At 34.8% G+C, this 20,362-nt stretch overlaps 3 protein-coding genes across 3 annotated transcripts; 2 read left to right on the forward strand and 1 right to left on the reverse strand.

Moving 5' to 3' along the window:
• Nucleotides 1–1,659: 1,659 nt before the first annotated feature.
• LOC123659747 (U6 snRNA phosphodiesterase) lies at nt 1,660–10,880 on the forward strand. Its single transcript, XM_045594927.1, has 6 exons — nt 1,660–1,751; nt 1,849–1,942; nt 7,299–7,444; nt 8,393–8,576; nt 10,195–10,357; nt 10,698–10,880. The coding sequence occupies exons 2-6, from the start codon at nt 1,857–1,859 to the stop codon at nt 10,878–10,880; spliced, it is 762 nt and encodes a 253-aa protein (XP_045450883.1). The 5' UTR covers nt 1,660–1,751; nt 1,849–1,856.
• Nucleotides 10,881–10,892: 12 nt separating this feature from the next.
• LOC123659743 (zinc finger CCCH domain-containing protein 3) lies at nt 10,893–12,557 on the forward strand. The gene has a single exon (XM_045594924.1). It carries the CDS (start codon nt 10,893–10,895, stop codon nt 12,444–12,446), a length of 1,554 nt encoding a protein of 517 aa, XP_045450880.1. The 3' UTR covers nt 12,447–12,557.
• A 1,469-nt stretch (nt 12,558–14,026) lies between these two features.
• LOC123659744 (tether containing UBX domain for GLUT4) lies at nt 14,027–20,362 on the reverse strand. Its single transcript, XM_045594925.1, has 8 exons — nt 20,185–20,362; nt 19,897–20,089; nt 19,597–19,813; nt 18,215–18,614; nt 17,634–17,828; nt 14,870–15,032; nt 14,411–14,594; nt 14,027–14,193 (listed from the first exon to the last, which is right to left on the reverse strand). The coding sequence occupies exons 1-8, from the start codon at nt 20,263–20,265 to the stop codon at nt 14,085–14,087; spliced, it is 1,542 nt and encodes a 513-aa protein (XP_045450881.1). The 5' UTR covers nt 20,266–20,362; the 3' UTR covers nt 14,027–14,084.

Here is a 20,362-nt window from a genome sequence, read left to right on the forward strand (position 1 = left end):
CCACTTTTTTAAAGATGTGTGAGTGAGTGAAGTGTTGACACCTTTTAAAAAAAGTCCCTATAATTTTTATTAAACAATTAATTTAATATAGGTAAAATGGGTATGTGAAAATAAAAACCTGTTTATAGTTTTAAATAAATTTACTAAAAATAAAACAAAAAATCGGTAGAATAATAAAAAAAAATATTCGTAAGATAATCGTATGAATGGACACTTCCTATCCCCTCTGTTTATCTCTTTTTAGTTTGCAGTCGGTTTTTTTTAAATATTTTTCTTAAACCTAGAATCCTTTATGTTGGATAAGTTTTTTAAATTTTTGTCGCTTAGAACTCAGAGTCATCGTCATTGTTTGCATTTTACTAATATAATAATAATAATAATAATCATTTATTTCAGACAAAAATTGTCCATAAAAAGTGTTAGTAACAATGATCTTATAAAACTATGTTAGTAACAATACTAAAACAAAATTAGATAAATTACATAATATTAAATACTAAATACTAAAATAGGATACTTTTGACTGGCCGATGGTAGGATAGAAGTTCTACTTGACTGCGTGCAGTCGTATCCAGTGCTCCATTATCGGCGAGTCAAAACTATCCGTCAGTGCGCCCAGGATGGTGTTGGCGCTGGCTCGCACCCGTCGCAACATTGATGCGCTACGCTTGCGCATTATAGCGCCAAAAGAGTCCACCCCCGCTTCGGCGGATTAATATGATGTAGTCTTATGTTCAAATATTTTTCAATCACTAATGGTATTAAATTGACTTTATGCGCATGGCCAGCATAATCGTGGTCATTTTCTCAGTCTTACAGCCGCCGCCCATTCACCTCTTATTAAAATATTCGTTGGAAACCTAAAACCATGAAATTTGATAGTAAAATATGGGTACCTAGTTTACTCAAAAATTGTAAAAAGCTAAAACATAAAACAAACGAGTTAATAATTCATAAATATATTTTGATTTTTTTATTTTCAATTTATGTAACATAAAATAACACGAGAAAAAAAACAATAACTATGTCTACCTTTTACTTAATTATTTTTCTGATTGCGTACAATTTACTTACCCACATTTTGGGGTATTGAAAAAAAGAACTACTGGCAACACTCCCGTGGTACGTCATTTCGTGACATTGAAATTATAAGTTCCGAATAACCTCAATATTATTTTGGAATAACAATAAATTTAAAGTTTTATATGTACTTACGTGTGAAACGATATTCCTTCAGATTTTTTGTTTACTTTGGTATTGTTTTTGCACCATTTAATCACACAAGACGGCATTTTATAAGCAAAGTTACTGTATGAAGCCTCGTGACATACTAACGAAAATGAGCGTAGTTTGATGCATATGTGTGCGTGAGCGCGTGTATTTACTTGAAGGAGCCGAGTTTTGTGGCTTCACTAACAACAAAGGCCGCGCATTATCTACTTTTTTTTACTATATCTATGAGTCACCTAGTCTCAATTTAACGTTCACCAGGACACTAACATAAGCTCTAGTTTTTCTTTTATTTTTTGTGAACCCATCAAACAATGTCACGAGCCACCTCTTGTCTTCTGCAAAAATTCCTCAATTCTCACCTCAAAGCTCTTTTGTCTATGTTGTATTGTTATCATAACTCTACCTTATACTCTTTGACTCATATCATATGTCATTGTCATTATTAAAACTTAAAATATACCCTTTGATTAAAACAAAACGTTTCTGATCATTAGAAAGGTTTCTTCAATTTTATATTGGTAAATAATGAATTTATCTATAAAGTGTGATAATTTTTGGCACAGGTATTATTTTTAGCTGTTATTTCATAAACGTAACAAAGAATTTTGTTTTAAGGATATCTCATGTCTGCATTGAATCTCCTTTGTGATTACGGAAGCGACGATACTTCAGACGAAAGTGATAAAGACATTTCTATACCTTTGAAAAAGTACGTTAGTAAATATAATTTATTTTCATTTAGTATTGTTTAAGATTCAGGCTTTTATAAGTCATTGTTGTGCGTTCCATCGTTATGATATAGGGAATGGATGTGTCACTTATACTCCATGGAAAAATTCCTCTGCCACGGTGCAAAGGGGACGTTGTTACACTTATAGCACATTTATACAAATTAATGTCTTGCTTTTTAAACATAACAACAAAAAATTCTATTCCAAATTTTTACAGATTACCCATTTGCTTTTTGTTAAAATTTAATGATTTGGGTGCAATGGTTTAATTTATTACTTCTGAGATTAATTACCATATGTTATTGCATAAATAACTCTGTTATTGATAGATTTGTTTCATGTTGTTTTTTTTTTTTTTTATCTTGTCAATCTTTTCCGACATTACCAGTTTTTGTTTGGGTAGTTTTAGTTAATATTCTATAAGTGGTGTACGAAATTGTAGAAAAAGTTCTTAACTACAGTAAAGTTTATAAATTATGACATATTTTATATATTTGTTTGATATTTAAGTACATTAAATTGTTATAAAAATATTAGGACCTTGAATAAGTTCTTGCTGTTTTTTTACAAATTAAAAGTTTTATTTAAATTACGAGTAACAAAAACGTTTCATTCAAAGTAATGTCCATCACTAGCGACCACTTTTTCCCCATCTTTCTGGCAATATATGACTTCTGCATCGGCAAAGCAACATGTCTTTTGAAGCTATCCAAGAATCGATCTATTTTTTAGCTTCTTCATAAGAATGAAAGCGCTGGTCAGCTAGGCAATTTGCCATTGAACGGAATTGGTGAAAATCAGAAGGGGCTATACCAGGTGAATACGGCGGGTGGGGTAGAATTTCCAATTGAAGTGCTTCCAAGTAGGTTTTCACTGGTATTGCAACATGAGGCAGAGCGTTGTCATGTAGCAGAATCACTTTGTCGTGTCTCTGCTCGAATAGCAGTCATTTTTCTTTTAAGGTTCGACTAAAACACATCAATTAAAGTCTATAGCAATCCCTCGTGATAGTCTCATTCGGTTTAAGCAGCTCATAATAAATTACACCCTGCTGATCCCACCAAACACAAAGAAGCTTCAAATTATGGATATTTGGTTTTGCAGACGATGTTGATGCATGGCCAGGCTTACCCCACGATTTTATATGCTTTAGATTATCGTAGTGTATCCACTTTTCATTGCCAGTCACGATGTGGTGCAAAAAACTTTTTCTTTTCTGCCATTGAAGTAGTAGTTCACACGTGAGAAAACGCCATACGACGTGTCTCGGCTTCAATTCATACGGTACCCAATGTCCTTGCTTCTGGGCCATTCCTAAAACTTTCAAATGTTTTGAAACAGTTGATTCATCTCTCTGCTAGCGTCTGAGATCGGTCATGATCGAGTAATTCCTCCAACTTTTCGTCTTCAAATGTTCTCGGTGCGCCAGAATGTTATTTTTCCTTAATTTAAAAAATCATCATCTTTGAAGTGTAGAAACCAGTGTCTGCATGTCGTATTTGACAAAGCATCGTCACCATAAGTCTCACCAAGAATTCCATGAGCTTCAGCTGCAGATTTCTTTTGAATAAAGTAGTGCAATAAAATTCCCCGCAAATACACTTTATTTGGCACAAAAATAGACATCAGAACTAAGAAAAAATTACTTTGTTTACACTAAAGTTCAAAGCCGAAGCGAATCGCATTGTAAAGAGAGAAGTACCCAAGGGATCTATTTTAGGCCCTATCTTATTTATTATATATACAGTGGATGTTATAAGTCAAATAAAAAATTGTAAATACCACATATACGCCGATGATATACACTTGTACATCTCATTTAAATCAGAAATTACTAGTAATGCTCTTTCACTTCTCCACGAAGACTTAAAACGTATTTGTAAATGGTTGGAAGCTAATACACTGGTGTTGAATTCGGTAAAGACGAAATATTTAAGACTTGGCACGGAGCGTCAAATAAGATCAATTTCACATCACGATCCCATCATACAAATAAGTGGACAACGTATACAGAGAGTAGTAGAGGGTAGAAATCTAGGTATATTAATGGATGAGAAACTTCGTTTCGAAAACCATGTGATACAAATTGCTAAAAATTGTTTTTATAGATTAAAAATTCTTTATCGCTTTAGAGATTCTCTGTCCGTTGAAGTGCAAATAAAATTATGTGAAGCTTTAATCCTTTCCAAGTTTAACTACGCTGACGCAGTCATTGGATCACGATTACTTGCTCGCACCAAAAACGTTATACAACGTGTACAAAATGCATGTGTTCGGTACTGCTTCAAAATTCTACCTCGTGCCCATGTTACTCTATACTTAAATAATAGTAACAATTTAAAAATTAATTACCGAATGCAGCTTCATTTCGCCACTCTATTGTATTGTATTGGGCTCGGTTTTCTGCATTTAGACGCAAAGGTGGTCCGTTATGCGTGAAAAGTGGGCTGACTAGTTCAGCCAGCCCAGCTCCTTCCAGAAGCTCAGAAGCCTCCTGGGGCGTTCACAGGCTTCTCGGAGCGTCCTTGTTTCCTTAAGGATGTTAGCCCGGTGTGCGGCCACTCCCTCGCATTCCAGGATTACGTGGGCGGCTGTTTCTTCAGCAGCCAGACAGCCCCTGCAAAGAGGGCTGTCTGTTGCATTCATGATGAATAGGTGGTGATTAAGTGCCATGTGGCCGGTAATCGTGCCAACAACTATTCTGATGTCCAGGCGGTTAAGACTGAGCAGTCGGCACGCTAGGTGCGGTGATACTTCCGTGAGTATCAATTTGGACTGTCTACAGCCGGTTTGGTTTGCCCAAAGGGCATTGTAATTTGCACGTGTACGTTGCCTTACCCACGAGCGCAGTTGTCCAAATGGTAGCGGCAATAAGATGGTTGGACCGGCAACCTTTGTATTGGACCCCTGTCTTGCAAGCTCGTCTACAGCATCGTTTCCGTGCGATCCACTATGTCCTTTTATCCACTGGAGGATTACCTCATTATGTGAGGCTAATACTTCCAGGGTTTGATGACATTCGTATATAAGACTAGAGTTGGTCGAATTGCTCCCTAGTGCTTTAAGTACGGCCATGCTGTCCGACAGAATACGGATGTTGCAATCCCTAATGCCTTTTGACAGGACGGCGGTGGCTGCATGGGTTATCGCAACACACATTGAAAGATGGAGTTGTGTTGGCCCAGCGTTAGTGATAAATTGATATTGAGGTCTTGTGAGTACACTCCGGCACCGGTTCCAGACCCCATTTTGGAGCCATCCGTGTAAATGCGGACCTCACGTATGCCGGATTGGTCTCTTTCAGCCTCAAATGGTTATATATGGTACTTTCTTTGGAAAATATGTTGTTTGGGAATCCTATCACACGGAGCAGCAAGTAGTGGCTCATAGCTCACAAGGATGCTCCAAAGTCTATTGTGTGGACCCTCCTGGTTGCACCACAAGCCCAAGTGTTTCAGCCTGATAGCTGACATAGCCGCCTCCTGTTGTATGAACAAGTCAAGCGGTGCCAGGTCAAGCATAACCTCAAGAGCTGCCGTGGGGGCGGTACGCATGCAGCCAGTAATTGCAGAGCATGCTATTCTCTGAAACCGCTGGAGCTTATTTTTAACGGTTGTAAGTTCTGTTCTCTGCCACCAGATTACCGCACCGTAGGTGATTATAGGCCTGACAATGGTTTTGTAAAGCCATAGAGTAATTTTAGGTGATATGCCCCAGCTTTTGCCGAGGAGCCTTTTGCATTGGCAGAGGATTATGAGGGCGGGCGGCTGAAAAACTACAGGCCCATCTCGATTCTAAGCCATATCTACAAGATGTTTTCGAGAGTCATTACGAACCGTCTCGCACGCAGGTTTGACGACTTCCAGCCTCCCGAACAAGCCGGGTTCCGTAAAGGCTTGAGCACCATAGATCACATAAACACGCTGCGGCAGGTTATACAGAAGACCGAGGAGTATAACTTGCCATTATGCTTAGCGTTTGTGTACTATGAGAAGGCCTTTAATTCGATCGAGACATGGGCTGTGCTGCAGGCTCTCCAGAGGTGCCAAGTGGACTGCAGGTACGTCGAGGTGCTGAGGTACTTATACCCTAACGCCACAATGTCGGTCCGCTTGCAGGACCAGAGCTCGAAGCCAATACCACTTCAGCGAGGCGTGAGGCAAGGGGATGTTATATCTCCGAAGCTGTTTACCACCGCGTTGGCGGACGCTTTCAAGCTTCTGGTCTGGAAAAGATTCGGCATCAACATCAATGGCGAGTACTTTACCCACCTTCGGTTTGCCGATGACGTAGTCCTTATGGCTGGGACCTTGGTAGACCTGAACACAATGCTCGAGCATCCCAACAGTGTTTCCCAGAGTCGGTCTTAAACTGAACATGCACAAGACGAAAATTATGTCGAACGTCCATGTCGCAACCGCTCCAGTTCGCATTGGGAGCACTGTTCTCGAAGTTTTTGACCATTACGTGTACCTCGGACAGTCAATACAGCTAGGTAAGTCCAACTTCGAAAACGAGATCTCTCGTCGAAACTCGGATGGGCAGCGTTCTGGATACTACGGAGAATCTTCGCGTCCAATATCCCGCAGTGTCTGAAGACGAAAGTCTTCAACCAGTGGGTGTAGCCTGTGATGACATATGGATCCGAGACGTGGTCGCTATATATGAGTCTCATGAGAAGGCTTAAAGTCGCTCAGCGGGCAATGGAGAGGGCAATGCTCGGTATTTCCCTACGTGACAAAGTCAGAAATGAGGAGATCCGTAGTAGAACTAAGGTAACCGAGATTGCTCGAAGGATCGCACAGCTGAAGTGGCAATGAGCAGGACACATAGCTCGACGAACCGATGGCCGATGAGGCGGAAGGGTTCTCGAGTGGCGACCGCGTACCGGGCGCCGCAGCGTTGGCAGGCCCCCCACGAGGTGGACCGACGATCTGGTCAGGGTCGTGGGAAGCTGCTGGAAGCGTGCTGCGCAGAACTGATCGTCGTGGAAAGCTTTAGGGAAGGCTTATGCCCAGCAGTGGGCGTCCGTGAGCTGATGTTGAAATTGCTAGACACATTCTCATAAAACATTTTACATACCTATATATAGTTTTAAAGAAATAAGTTTTTCTAAATAGATACAAAAAATAAAGTATTTTAGCAAATTTAATGTAAATTTTTAGTTTTTAGTTTAGTTTTAATAGTTTTCATTATTAAATTACTCAGGTAAATCTATTATTTCCACTCATAAAAGATTTCCATTTATTCCTATATTTCCTATTTACTTACAATACTGTTATAAAAACTAATGACACCATTAGTCTATTTTTATCTAAATATTGTCATAATCAGGCCAAAACTGCCAACACCAAATCTAAGTGGAGTCAGCACTGTGGTGTTATCTGAAGAACATATTGACGATCCATCACTCCACAATGGTCGTATTCGCACTTTTTCACATGTAAGAGGAAATTGGGCAACATTTGTCTACATTGAATGTAAGTACTATTATCTAAGGTTCCATTATCAAAGCCTTCACTGTCTGTTGGTTGATAATTTCCCTACTATGAATACGCACACCTCGCACAATCCCTATCTGGTGTCTATGATAACAATCAAGACCAATGGCTTTATGTCCTTTCCGAAGCACAGTAGCAAAACACACACAGGACATACACAGTCCATCTACTACTAGTGTAAAGGTTACTCATTGATAATTTGTAATTATTACTTAGATATTATTTTATATTATTTGTAAATAATAAAAGTATAACATACTTCACTAGTGCCAAGATACTACATATAATTTTACCAATGTTACATAAAAAATATAAAATACTAGCTTCTGCGCGCGACTTCCTCCGCGTGGAATAGAGGCGCGCGCAATACTTGATCATTATTTTGCTGCGATGTTCCTGAGATACTCATTGAAATCGAATTATGTAAAAGGCTATTTTGTTTTAAATTAAATACTTGTGATGAATAACGTATTTATTTAGATAAGAATTAATATCATGTTTGCAAATAATGCATTCTTTTAGAACAAACTTGGTTAGCATAAAAAAGGGTTACAGTGAGTCAACCTTAAAAGATAGATATATGCTGTCGCGGACTTTTTTTTAAAACTTTTAAAGAGGATCAATTCTGTCATACATGATTTTTGCGAAACTTTAACGGTTTTCACAGTGCACGCAGCGAAAGCTCTCTAAAGGAAAAAAAAAACCCTGGTTTTGAAACATTCTTCATTGGTGCTCCGCTCCTTTGTTCTTAGCGTGATGATATATAGCCCATAACCTTCCTAGATAAATGGGCTATCTCTACTAAAAGAATTTTTTTAATCGGACCAGTAGTTTCTGAGATTAGCGCGTTCAAACAAACAAACAAACAAACTTTTCAGCTTTATAATATTAGTATAGATTCATATATTTAAAGTTTTTCTTTTTTAGATCCAAAAAAAGATAAATTGTTGAAAATTATAGATTTATTACATACTGTATTGACAACTATTGACGAGTCATGTATTGTATGTGAAAACGTCCACATAAGTCTGTCTAAGACATTTGTTCTAAGGTATCACATGATAAAACCACTCACAACATCATTACAGGAAGTATTGAGCAATATCGAAAGGTAAATTTATTAAGTTATAACAACTATTATATAAATTATTTACTTTTTTATGTACTAATACAAGGTTTTTACGAAACGTCTCATCAGAAGGCTCGACGAATTCCAACCGTCAGAGCAGGCTGAGTTTCGAAATGGCTGCAGCACCAGACCACATCCATACTGTTCGGCAGATTATTCAAAAGACAGAAGAATATAATCAGCCACTGTGTATAGCATTTGTGGACTACAAGAAATCCTTCAACTCTGTCGAGACCTGGGCTGTCTTGGACTCTTCGCAGATATGTCATATCGACTGGCGATATATCGAGGTACTGAGATGTATGTTCGACGCGGCGACGATGATCGTTCATATCACCAGACCAGTTCTCATAGGACCAGAGAACAAGACCCATTTTCCTCTAGCGTGGGGTAAGACAGGGAGATGTAATATCACCGAAACTGTTTACCACTGCGCTGGAGGATATCTTTAAGACCTTGGGTTGGGGGGAACGAGGCATCAACGTCAACGGCAAATACATCTCTCACCTTCGTTTCGCCGACGAGGAGAGCGAGGATGCGGAGACGTTGGATGAGCTAGGCCAAATGCTGGCCGGCCTAAACGAGTCGTCTCGACGTGTCGGTCTCGGTATGAACTTGGACAAAACGAAAGTTATGTTTAACAACCAAGTCATACCGAGACCGGTATCGGTCGATGGTGCCCTTCTCGACAATAATATGTTCAGGATTATATTTACCTTGACAATACTATCCAACTAGGTCGCAACATCTTCGAGCAGGAGGCCGATAGGAGGATTCAGTTGGGCTGTACGGCGTTTGGCAGGCTTCGTCGAGTCTTCACTTCGAAGATTCCGCAATGCTTGAAGACAAGTCTTCGAGCAATGCGTCCTGCCTGTGTTAACATAGGGAGCCGAGACCTGGAAACTGACGAAGGGACTGGTCCACAAGTTTAAAGTCGCTCAACGTGCAATGGAACGGGTTATGCTTGGGGTTTCTCTCAAAGATCGGATTAAAAATGAGACTATCCGCGAGAGAACGAAAGTAACCGAGATAGCCCACAGAATTAGCAAGTTGAAGTGGCACAGGACTGGTCATCTGTGTCGCAGGGCCGATGGCCGTTGGAGCAGACGGATCCCTGGACTGGAGACCGCGTCTTGGCAAACGCAGTGTGGGACGTCCTCCAGCCCGTTGGACCGACGATCTACGTCAGACTGCCGGTGTAGGCTGGATGAGGATTACGGAAAACCGGGATGCCTGGCGTGAACTTGGGGAGGCCTATATCCAGCAGTGGACTGCAATAGGCTGAACTGACTGTACTAATACAAGAATAAAAAAAAACATATATATTTATACGCTTTTTTAGAAAAAAACCAGTACTCCACATAAATTATATATCGTTTTATAGATAATTGCTTGCTCTACCGACATCCACAACTAAAAAAATTTAAACTGTTTAAAAAGGAAGGGTAGGTATGTTATGAAGAAATAAATGAAACAATAAATAAAATTTTAAACAATCAACTTTCATCAAACACAGCAAACTGTTTCAGGAAATAAATAACATTTTAAGACATCAAAGGTACTAAGTACAGGGGTTTATTTATATTTTGTTTTATTGCAGTTTTGACTTGAACTTTGATTCCGTCGAAGTATATTGTAATGAAGAAAAAACCCGTACTTTTCTTGCTCTTGGAGTAGATGCTATGAGTCACGAATATTTGATCAATATAGTTGAAAAAATAGATAACATATTAGGTGACTTTAAACTACCAAAGTTTTATGAGGTAAGAAATACACATAAATTATAATTACAATAATTTAATAAAAGTAAATTATTTTAAATTAATATATAAGTAATAAATCTTAATTTAATTACCAACTGTATTATGGATAATATTATTTAAATTCTTATTGAAGATTTTTCTCGAATCAATAAATTGTGGTTTTAGCTAGCTTTATCTTTAATGTGTAATATTTATCACTAATGGAGATGCATTTGTGATGTACATGTCTGTATTAATAAGATGATATTTGAATGCATTAACGTTTTCAAATATGATTTGTGTTGTTAGTTGTTTAATTATTATAAATAATCTAGATATATATTTAGTTTTTTTTTCACAGAACCCATTATTTCATATGAGTATTTTGAGTATTAATGGAAATAAAAAGGAATTGATTTTGAAAAACTTACAATATTTAAATGAAATTTTTAATCATCAGAAAAACAAAATACTCAACCCTGTAAATATTATAAAAGTGAACTGTAAAAGTGGAAATAAAGTTTATCAATACTGTTTTAAATAATTAAAAAAAAAAATGGATGGGAATTTAAATAAAAAAGTGTATTTAAATCCAAATTTTAAAGGACCTCTAATAAACAACAGTTGGCCCTTTATACATCCTAATGTTCAAAATTTGTATCAATGTTTTCCACAGCAAATGCAAAATGATATGTTATTTGTAGAAAATAACTCTAATAGGCGGATTTATGTTAATCCAAATTTTAAACAAGTCAAGCATGAAAATCGGGCAAACTCAACATTCCAGGAAACAAATATAAAAGCTGAGAGTATGAAGTCTTCTCCAAAATTAATATCTACATCAAAATACTCATTAGTAGCAAATGTAACTAAAAATGTAATTAGCCAAAGAAATAACTACAGGGAAGATAGACAATACAATAGTATGTATACCACACAAAAGACAGACATAAGCAATCAAAGTATTAATACACAAAAAGTACTACATGATAAATATCAAAATGGAGTACCGATTGTTAAGTCTCGTTACACCATTGTTAGAAAGAATAAAGATTTATCAAATATTAAAGCAGAAAATAAACTTGAGAATTTAAAAGAAAAGATAAGTTCCAGTTTAAATGAAACTCCAAATAAAAGTTTGAGTGTTGGCACATGTAATAATAATGTCAATCATAGTATAAAAAATCATGAATATGTTAGATCTGAGAACAAGCCCTCAGAGAAAATAACAAAAATCAAAATAAGCAAGTATAAAACAGTACCTATAACATACTTGAAGAAAAACCTTTCAGTAATCAAGGCTAAGGAGCTTAAATCAAACCCCACAGTTTTGCAGACAAAAAATACTGCAAAATTCAATAAGCTTGAATTTTCTTTGAATAATAATAGATATAAACTGATACGACCTAGTTCAAAACCCCTTACACATCTTAATTCTCCGAAAGCGTTTATTCAAGCTTTAAATAAAAATGATCCTAGTAAAATAAAATTGTTAAGGGCAAATTTCAAAGTTAATAATATTCCTTGTCGATTATTTACCAAATACGGAAAATGTCTAAGAAAAGATTATGGAAAATGTGAATTTCTCCATGACAAGAAACATGTATCATTATGTAGAAAATTCTTAAAAGGAATATGTCACGACAGTAATTGTACACTTTCACACGAGTTAACAGCTAATAAGATGCCTACGTGTTTCTTTTATTTAAAGGGTGTTTGTACTAAAGAAAACTGCCCTTATGTGCATGTTAAATTAAGTGAAAAAATCAAAATGTGCCCCAACTTCTTGAGGGGGTACTGTGAAAAAGGTGACACATGCAAATTAAGACATGTGAAAGTAAATCAGCCTAAATTGTTATCGATTAATTCACGTAATAAAATACAAAACAAAATTATAAAATTAAAAAAAGGGAAACCAAAAGGTAGTATTCAAAGTAAAAGGTTAACATTGTGTAGTGATAGTACTAACATTAACACACAAAATGACGATCAGAGTAATGTCGAGTGTAGGTATTACAAAGAATCATCTTTTTCCTCTTCTAACGAAATTAGCAATATAAAACCAACTAGATGTAAGATAGGTACTTTGCCTTCGTTCATAGAGTTGTAAAATATGTTAATATTTTCATAATGTAAAGTTTATTTTTGTACGCGTTATTGTATGTTTAACTAGATCTGTATGTATATATATAATACTTTGAAATAAATTTCAATTAATACATTGTTGTGTGTTATTGTTCCCATAGATCCTGAGTAAAGAATATTTTTCTCTCCAGTATTACCAACACTCAAAAACTCATCTCATTAACATACTTATATCTATCACTGATATTGCTCATCTGAGTAAGTCAGCAAGAGGGGTATAAAGTAGGGGGTAAAGGTTAAATTTGTATGAAAGTTGCTTTTTTTAAAATTATATTCGTTGTATAAAATTTTGAAATTGATGTATCTTTATTTTTGCGCTTCTGAAGACTGTATTAAATATTTTTATAGTTTTAAATAAATATAGAATATATGTATATGATCTACTATGCTTATAAGAACTACTTATGTTAGTTACTAGGCATTATTCACATAAATGATATAACAAAAAATTCATTACACTTTTTAAAACATTTTTTTATTTTTCTATTTATTTTTTAGAAATTGAACATTAAGAAAAATAAAACTAAACCTTTACAAAAACACGTTTCTTCAAATTATAAGGTATAGGATGGTATTACCTTACCATCATTTAATTAATTATCAAACAATTACTATTTATTTAACTTAACATAAATTAAAGATTTTAAACAAATACATAATAGGGGATTGGAAAGTAATCAGATTAATCTTGTACTTAGATAAAATAAATATACTGTTCTACGATTATTTATCGAATAATAATTGAATAAAATTCATTTATGTATTTTTGAATAAAGACAAGGAAAGACAAAGAAACACTCACTACAGTATGCTTCAGACTGTAATATCCCACTACTGGGCACAGGCCTCTTTCCCCATGTAGGAGAAGGATCAGAGCTTAATCCACCAAGCTGCTCCAATGCGGGTTGGCGGATATATTTCCTAATATGAGTAACAATTGCTATCAGGTGTATATGATTACAACGGGACCGACGGCTTAACGTGCTCTCCGAGGCACGGTGGGGAGACCCACAAGGACTGCACAAACACCCAGACCACGGCAAACACCTATATGGCCAATACAAATGTTGTCATGTGCGGGGATCTCAACCGCAACCGCCACAGGTACAATCCATGGCTGTAACCGTTGCGCCAACGCGGCGTCCACTGCACCCACTACAGTGCGTGACGTCATTTGTGGGATCAAGCATTGGCCGCGTTCCACTAAGCATCCGCAACGCTCGCATCATGTTTTCACCATGTCGCCATATTGCGAGCACACAGCTGACGCCTGATACTTAACAGAGCCCAAATATGCGTTCCACTTATAAAATTTGCCCACAACGCCCGTAGCGTTTTTTATGTTAGTGGAATGGCAATTTTAGCGGTCGTGATCGATGGCGTTGTGGGGCTTAGGTGGAACACGCCCATTGTTATTACAACAAATGACGTCACGCGCTCTCAGATGACATAACGTGGCGTTTTGGCGGGATTCTTAAACAATATTAAAACATGATTTTGAGTACCTAAAAGGCTAAAAAAAATATTTTTATAGAAATAAATACCCATAAAGATTAATTTAAGACATTTTCTGATAATTTGTCCAATCCCCTATTATAACTTTCTATTTCTTAAACCACTTAGGCACTTTACTTTGTTTAGTACCTGTTGTCTCATTATTAGATTTATGTGACTTATTAGGTGAATCTTCTAATTTTCTTCTGCTAGGTGCACTGCAAGAAATAACAAAGTATTTAATCTATATGAACCTATTTACATAAATAAAAATGAATTGCAGAAATGTATGTGTATACATCAAACTGGATTATTCTTTGTTTTGTTTGTTATTGTCAGGATAAGGTTTGTATAAAAGATCATTTTAAAAATACATTCATAAAAAAACGGCGGTAGACTGACAGCTACTTAACAATAAATAACTTAATTTCTTACCGATACTTTGATGCTAAAATATAAGCTGCATCATTTGTTGTCTTCTTTGAGTAAATTTCTTCTTTTAAATATGGTGGACCTGAATTATCTTCTAGCCATTTAAAATGCATGTGAACACAGGGTACAAATTTTGCTTCGAGTAATGTTGTTTTTGGATCTAAAGTTTCTTTGAGTGGCGTTGTGACTAAGAAATAGGAAAACATTTTTTTTATTAACTAATTTTTAATATGTAATGTCAACATGTCAAGCACACCTTAATGTTGGGTAGGAAATTTTTATATGTTGTATGATGCAATCGTGACAACATGCTAAACTTTTTGTTTATTTGTAATAATTAGGCTGTTTCAACCAGTTTTTAAGTCCATTTTATAATAATGATGACTCAATATTGGATAGTTGGTTATTATTGAAAACAATAGAATATTCTATCTATATACATTTTAAAATCACTCCACTTACATATATGAAAGGGTTTATCTTGAACTTGTAAATGTTCTTTAATGAAATTTTGCACATCTTCTAATGTATTGTTTGGATTGAATACACCTTGGAGTATTATATTATCAGGAAATTGTATTCTTACGACAACATTTTTATATGTGTTCAATTTTGAAGCCGTTTCCTGAAAAAATAATGTAATTTATTCATGTTATTTATTAATAATAGTTAATGCTTAAAAACTCAAAATATCCCATCCAATAAAACCTTGTGGATGTCTGGAACACACATAACACAAAAAAAATATCGCAAAACTAAAAAAAATTGTTAATGAGCGAGTATCGAGCCTGCAACCGGTAGCACAACAGCCAATAGCAGTGACAGCTGCCTCATTGCGTTGTCAATCCAATTTTCTATTTCTCTATTTCTTTTTCTTTTCTCTATTCTATTTTATCTTTAACATATAATTTGAATCTCGAAAACGGCTCCAACGATTTTCACGAAATTTAGTATGCAGAGGATTTCGGGGGCGATAAATCGATCTAGCTAGGATTAATTTTTAGTTGTTGTCGTTTCACAATATCATTAGAATATGAAAGTCAATTTCGCTGTCGTCTATAAGATAATAATAATAATATACTTTATTGCACATTTAAATAAAGAACAAAATTAAAATTACAAGCAATTATAGTTACAAATTGTACAACCAGGCGATCTTATTGCTAAAAAGCAATCTCTTCCAGACAACCTGATAATGAAAGGGATATTGCTTTTCAGATGGGCAGGTGGTATACAGATTTAAATAAGTAAAAGAAAAAAAAAATAGAATATATAACAATTATACATTACACATATACATTATACACGTACGTACGCAATAAAAAATAAATATAAACATTTACATACATACACACTAATATAAATACAGTAATCTTATAATATATAGATTAATGGCAAATTTAATGATCTTTTATCAATTGAATTTAGTGACTTTAAAATAATTTATAGAGTGAGGTAATATGCTTTCAAATGCTTCTTAAACAGAAACAAACTTTGAGCTCGTCTTATGACCACGGCTAAGTCGTTCCATAGCAAAACAGCTTGCACAGCAAAGGAGTTTTTATAAAAGTTTTTTCTGTGAAGGGGTATACGCAGCTTAAGGTTTTCTGATGACCTTAAAATTTCACTATGTGAACCAAGGAGTTCGAACTTATCCTTTATGTAAACAGGTGTTGACGGATGAAATAGTACATAGTACAGAAGAGACAATATATGAGAATTCCGGCGAAGACGAATGGGTAACCAGTTGAGTTTTTTACGAAATTCCGAAATGTGGTCATATTTACGCAAGCCAAATATGAACCTAATCGCAACATTTTGAAGTCGCTCAAGTTTATTTAACTGATATTCAGTGAGGTTAAGATAGCATACGTCAGCGTAGTCCAAAATCGAAAGCATAAGTGAATTCGCAAGCGCAATTTTGGTTGGAATAGGGAGAAAGTTACGTAAACGTCTCAATGACCCCGCGGCAGCAAACATTTTCCTACTCACTACGCTAATTTGGTGAGTCCAGGATAATTCTTGATCGAAGTAGATACCAAGGTTCTTCACTTTGTCCAAAAAAGGTAATTTAACACCGTCAAAAGAAATAAGAGGCAAATTTGTGTAGTCAATTTTTGCAGTAATTTTCTGACTACCGATCAGGATTACTTGACTTTTTGATGGGTTAACCGTAAGACCATATTGCTAATACCATTCGGAGACAGTAGCCAAATCTGAATTAATCGCAGCTATAGTATTAGGGAGATTCTCAAGATTCGAAGTTAGGTAAAGTTGGAGGTCGTTTGCATATAAGTGGTAGAGAGAATTTAAATTGAAAGTAATAGAGTTTATGAAAATAGAAAACAGGAGAGGAGACAGCACACCACCCTGCGGAACACCGGCTTTGACGTCACACCAGTCAGAAAAACTTTCGTCAAATTGTATGCGCTGCCGACGTCCTTGCAGGTAACGACGAAACCAGTCCGCTGCCAAAGGAGATATGTTAAGAGAACTTAGCACACTTGCCAGTAGGTCAAAATCAACACTGCTAAAAGCGTTGCTGAAGTCAAGAAGGACCAGTACGGTAAGCTGCTTATTGTCCATTGCACAGCGAATGTCATCGGTAATTTTTACGAGAGCGGTAGTCGTACTATGACCGGGGCGGAAACCTGACTGGAGAGGACTAAGGATACAATTTTTGTTTAAAAACAGACTGATTTGTTGATAAACATGACGTTCTAAAACTTTTGAAAGGAAAGGTAAAATCGAAATAGGACGAAAATCGGAAAAATTTGTTGTAATAATTATAATAGCTCAGTTGGGAAATCGGTCGGTTTTGAAATGCGAAGACCCCGGTGCAAATCTTCATATCTCCAGACTGATTACTTTTTTCCTTTTTTTTTCTAATTGCACTCGTAATTTTTTATTTAAATAACCAGTTCATATGACGGTAAGATCGAAAAATGTTAATCATATTCGTCCATATTGTCCAGATACTTTGGCTTTAAGAAATAAGTAACAGTTCGTATTTTGCAACCAAATAAAATAAATAAAAATCGATGCAACAAAAAGTGGTTGAGAATTGCTTGAATCAGTGGAGAATTGCTTGAATCAACGAACAAATATAAATAAAATGAGTCGCGACAGAACGTTTGAGAGTCGCTGATCAATATTATCCTCAGGTTTTACATAAGTTTAAATGATAGAGAGTAAAAAATAGTACATTTAGGCATACTGTTTTTACCTGCTGTGCAAATTCTTCTCTCTTTGTTGATGTAAGCATTGGCGTGTTTTCTAGTTCAATACGACGCTTTTGCAACTCATGATAAATTTTTCTTACTTCTTCAATAGTTAACTCATAGAAATCATCTGGTAAATCAGACAATTCCTCTTCATTTCCGTCAGGTTGCATAAAAGCTATTGCTTTTTGCGACCCAATCTAAAAATTTATCAATGGCCTTAATATAACAGTAGAAAAATATGTGCTTAGGGCCAGTTTCCCAGTTGTGGATAAATATTACTCTAAATATAATTTAGGAATAGACTTTAACAGTTTCACTACTGTGAATATAAATATTGTATAATATTATGGTTTTGGATTGTGAAAAAAATAATATATCAAAATCTTTTTATGTGTTGCGTACGATCAATGGATCAAACCACGTGAACAGACCTAAAATCAAAGATAGATCATATTGCTTATGACTTTTCTCTATTCTCTATTTACAGTAAAATACAATTCATTTGCTATTACTTTATTGGTTTCAAATTCACCAAATATTACCCTTTTATCATGCCTACGTATCATAATAGAACATCACTTACAAATGTAACTTCATCCTCTATCTTTAGACGCCTTTCAAGTAACTCTTGAGTCATTAAAGTTTGCGGAGGCTCATGTGCTACACTTTTACATGATTTGGTTACAGGATTTTTGTTGTGGACTGCAATATTTTCAACTGTCTCAAGTTCATCAACTTTACTACTTTCTGGTTTTACCTCTATTGTTATCTCTTTCTGTTGTTTTTCTTTTTGTATTAGTTTCACTGGATCAAAAAACTTTGGTACAATCTCATCTTTAGTAGTGGAAGGACCAGGTTTACATAAATCATCAGAATTCAAATGTTCATTTTTATCAGGAAGTGTTTGTTTTGCAGAAGCTTTTAAATCACTCTCAGGTGTTTCAGTTTTGACACGTCGATAGACTGATGATACATTTGCTTGCCTATAATTATAAAAAAAAAATGTTTTTTGTTTGTTACTACAATAACTTCAATTATCTAGGGCTTTATAATTAAATAACTCACACTAGTTTTTTTTGCTAACAGAGTTGTGTGGGTATTTGAACATGTTGCCACCAGATATGATGTCTGCATAGCCCACAAACCAGTTCAACAATAGACTGGATGCATATATATCCAAAAAATTATTTATCGTTTGCAGTCTTTTTTATCAGTTGTCTCAACTGCCTGCTTGTTATAGAATAATAATAATAAAATGCACCTGTTGCGCAGTTTGTAGTGGCCTGTGCCTGTGCTTTCTACTCCATGGGGTAATACAAATATTATAACCAAGTCTGGATTTTATATTTGTATTTATATATTTATATGTAAACTTTCTATGTATATTTATCAAAAAACAAATAGTTATAACAGTCGGCTGTTACGTATTACACAGTCATAAGTTGCTTACCATAGGAACAAACAACCGTTAAGTATATTATTAGATAAAGAATTTTCTTCTTTACCTATAAACACAATGTACTAAGGTAAAAACCTAAAAATATTAAATATTTTGCTTACAACTTCTTATTTTTAAATATACTATCTATACATATTTGTTTACACTATCTATTATATTACAAAAGTTTTTTAGAACAGTTTCTTAGATTCAATAGAAGTAAAATAGTTTTAATGGGATGCTCCAGTTACCTAAGATAATGGTACTCTGGAGAATGGGATATTTTAAGTATAAAAATATGGTTATGTTACAGCAGTTCAAACTAGTTATTTATTTGCTGTTAAAATATAAATGAGCTTACAAACCATATAATTAATTTGTAGAAATTAATAGAAATAGATGGTTTAAGAATTTTATAACTTATAATTTTTGTTTAAGAATGGTTTTTAAACATTGATTCTTACTTTTAATAGTATAAAATTAATGATTGAGAATCAAATTTTGTTACAATTATTTAAGTCACTTACGTTGCTTCTGTTTTATCTAACAACCTCAGAACAGCCCTGCCTGCTATTAGTCCTAGTTGCCTTAAAGATTTTTCCTTTAAGGCAGAAACACCAGTTACTTCTTGTCTCATGTACGAAATAGTTGGATTTTTTAATTGCTGAAGCTCATTTGGAGCCAATAATGTTATTAAATCATAAAGTGATATATTTGGTGAAAAATCACCAGTAAGTCTTTCACCTTTAAAAAATTAAATAGATAAAAGTATAAGTTTTTATTTTGGTCATTAAAATTACATTAAAATAATATTTTATAATAATTACCATCATTCAATGTAAGTCCTATAGTAACATTTGATTCTACTCTTTTCTTTTCAGCTTCAACCAATTCAAGAAAGGCCTTATTAGGTAAATTACAAAATCTAACTGTTGTTGTTAAATCTAAAATATGTTTATGGTGTTTTAAATCATAATCATTTGGTTCAAGTCCTTGTTTAGCACATACATCTTCTAAGAGCTAAAATAAAATTAATGTATTAAATTAACATATTATATATTTTTATACTTTTTCTAAAATTCCACGAAGGATTCAAAATCGATTATTTTATCTACCTGTAAAATATTTGTGTCTGCAGTACAATGTACTTTTACTCTCCTTCCATTTGGTGTTAGAATAACGATATCTCGTGACATTTTTTAAATTATATATAAAAATTTTTGATCAGAATTACTCGTTAAAACAATATGTCAAATCAAACTACGAAAACGATTGTCATATTGTCAATATAAA

This window comes from Melitaea cinxia, chromosome 14 (genome assembly GCF_905220565.1).
Source record: "Melitaea cinxia chromosome 14, ilMelCinx1.1, whole genome shotgun sequence".
NCBI classification, from domain to species: domain Eukaryota; kingdom Metazoa; phylum Arthropoda; class Insecta; order Lepidoptera; family Nymphalidae; genus Melitaea; species Melitaea cinxia.

Bases quoted from the DNA above. Each gene is read 5' to 3' on its own strand.
- LOC123659747 (XM_045594927.1), top strand. From the start codon at position 1,857: ATGTCTGCATTGAATCTCCTTTGTGATTACGGAAGCGACGATACTTCA. The intron at 7,445-8,392 runs GTAAGTACTATT...TTTCTTTTTTAG, and splicing joins AACATTTGTCTACATTGAAT to ATCCAAAAAAAGATAAATTG. The intron at 8,577-10,194 runs GTAAATTTATTA...GTTTTATTGCAG, and splicing joins GTATTGAGCAATATCGAAAG to TTTTGACTTGAACTTTGATT.
- LOC123659743 (XM_045594924.1), top strand. From the start codon at position 10,893: ATGGATGGGAATTTAAATAAAAAAGTGTATTTAAATCCAAATTTTAAA.
- LOC123659744 (XM_045594925.1), bottom strand. From the start codon at position 20,265: ATGTCACGAGATATCGTTATTCTAACACCAAATGGAAGGAGAGTAAAA. The intron at 18,615-19,596 runs GTAAGTGACTTA...TTATAATTATAG, and splicing joins TTAGATAAAACAGAAGCAAC to GCAAGCAAATGTATCATCAG. The intron at 14,595-14,869 runs GTAAGTGGAGTG...CCTATTTCTTAG, and splicing joins AGATAAACCCTTTCATATAT to TCACAACGCCACTCAAAGAA.